The following is a 2,132-nucleotide window of genomic DNA, read 5'->3' as shown; positions in this document are numbered from 1 at the left end:
CAAAATGTTTTTGGAGACGTAATGTTAAGGTCGAAAAACTCTCACCCCTCGCTGCCGTTCGATGCTTTGCTGAATATTGTGTAGCCTAGGTCGGTCGTTGGCACCTTTATTTGCGACCGACATGTAAGTGCCTGCTTTGCAGGTCAGGCACTCAGCTTCATGTTGATATCGACCGAGACAAAGACATGGAAATTTACGTTTTAATTAGTCTGAACTTACACTAAACAAGGAAGTTTGCGCTATTGAGGTGACTGACTGACCAATTAAATGTTTGAGATTACTATCGACCAATGACGGTAGCTAAGGTCAGGCTCAACACCCTACACTTTCCACTCAATGCAAAGCGAACTGTAGGGGAAGGGCGTGACTAGTATGTGAATGAAAGACATAGACCAGTGGTACCCAAACTTTTTCTTCCGAGTGCCAGCTCACTATGCCTGGCTCTAAGAGAGGGCCAGAGACTCGGAGTATATCAGTAACCATAAATAGCTTAGTGCTGTGAACAACCGCAGTCTATTCCATTACATTTAATCTACTGCAATTTAATACCATTGTTAGCTGTGTTTATGTTGCCATCATGCCATATCAGTGTAAAATGTAGCTCAAATGAAATAATGCTGATAAAAAGACTTTAGCATTCCCAAAAGTGTTGGCAGGGAGTCCCAAAAGTATATTTTATTCAAAATGTGTGAACTCTGAACTCTGTGTCTTTGCATACACAGCTCATGTTGTGAACAAGTAATATCCTACAAATAATTCAAATAACTCAAACTATGAGAGTTTTATGAAGTGCTGGCAAAAACATAAATGACCACCATTCTAACTTAACGAGTGAATAAAAAATAGAAATAATTATCCCAGAAAGTCCCAGAAATATGACTTGAATAGAAGTTAGTTATTAACAATTAATTGATAAACTTTTAGAATACTTTGAGCACTTATTCAGTCAGCATAGGCCTCTTACATGTTTGCAGTTAGGCCTACATTTCATTCTGTTTTCAACGGCAAACGCAAAACAGCGCCAAAACAACCACCAGTGGACAAAAAGAGTATTACATGTGTACTGTTAAGACTCGCCATAGAGAATGAATGGGGGAAATTGCGGGGGTCATAGTTTGACGATGTCATACTCCCGTGCGGGCCAGATGCTATATACCACGGACATGATTTGGGGGGCCATCCAAAATGAGGTGGCAGGCCGTATCCGGCCCGCGGGCCGTAGTTTGGGGACCACTGACATACATAGATATATATGCTATCCATGAATGAAACATGAATGAAAGAGAGAGCAATGCAAATTCGCTGTAAACACATTTGAGGCTAGAATAAACAAAATCCCGGACGACTTTGAAATTCCGCCCGGACACATTTTTAGGTTTCAAAAAGAGGACATGTCCAGGCAAAAGAGGACGTCTGGTCACCCTACTTAACCACTACACTACTGCATGCTAGCCCAGCTCCTTAACCACTACACTACTACTGCACGCTAGCCCAGCTCCTTAACCACTACACTACTACTGCACGCTAGCCCAGCTCCTTATACACTACACTACTACACGCTAGCAGCTCCTTAGCCACTACACACACACACACACACACACACACACACACACATAGATACCAGTCACACAAACACACACATCTCTGTGCTTGTGTGTGTGCAGGTGACAGCTATGATGTGGAGTATGCCGAGGTGTCCATCCTGAAGAGGAGGAAGACGGAGGAGAGGACGAGAGTGGACAACACTGTGGAGTACGGAGAGGTCAGACTGCCAGGCTCCACCAATCACAGGCCACCAGATGCACCACAACCCACCAATCACACGCCACCGGAGGAAAATGTGTACGCACAGGTCCGCAAAAAAGGACAGCAGTGATAGCACAGGGTGTGTGTGTGCGTGTGTGTGCATGTGTGTGTGCGTGTGTGTGTGGCTGTGCATGCGTGTGTGGGGGGAGGGGGGTGTTCATACTCTGCAGTGTGTGTGCATGTTGGTTGTGTAAATGTTGCGTGTGTGTGTGTGGCTGTGCATGCGTGTGTGGGGGGAGGGGGGTGTTCATACCTTGCAGTGTGTGTTTGTATGTTGGTTGTGTAAATGTTGCGTGTCATATTTTTAGTGTGTGAAGCCACCAAAC

At 44.8% G+C, this 2,132-nt stretch overlaps 1 protein-coding gene across 1 annotated transcript in view; it reads left to right on the top strand.

Moving 5' to 3' along the window:
* LOC125307454 (mucin-5AC-like) overlaps positions 1-1,924 on the top strand; it is a 25,893-nt gene extending 23,969 nt beyond the window's left edge. Inside the window, exon 7 of the mRNA XM_048263461.1 lies at positions 1,665-1,924. Within this exon, the coding sequence (XP_048119418.1) occupies positions 1,665-1,876 (212 nt within the window). The 3' untranslated portion in view covers positions 1,877-1,924. The remainder of the gene's footprint in view (positions 1-1,664) is intronic.
* Positions 1,925-2,132: the final 208 nt, after the last annotated feature.

Source organism: Alosa alosa, chromosome 14 (assembly GCF_017589495.1).
Source record: "Alosa alosa isolate M-15738 ecotype Scorff River chromosome 14, AALO_Geno_1.1, whole genome shotgun sequence".
In the NCBI taxonomy this organism is placed as follows: Eukaryota; Metazoa; Chordata; class Actinopteri; order Clupeiformes; family Clupeidae; genus Alosa; species Alosa alosa.
The sequence above is the reverse complement of the archived record's forward strand: the minus strand, read 5'-3'. Positions and strand labels throughout refer to the sequence as shown.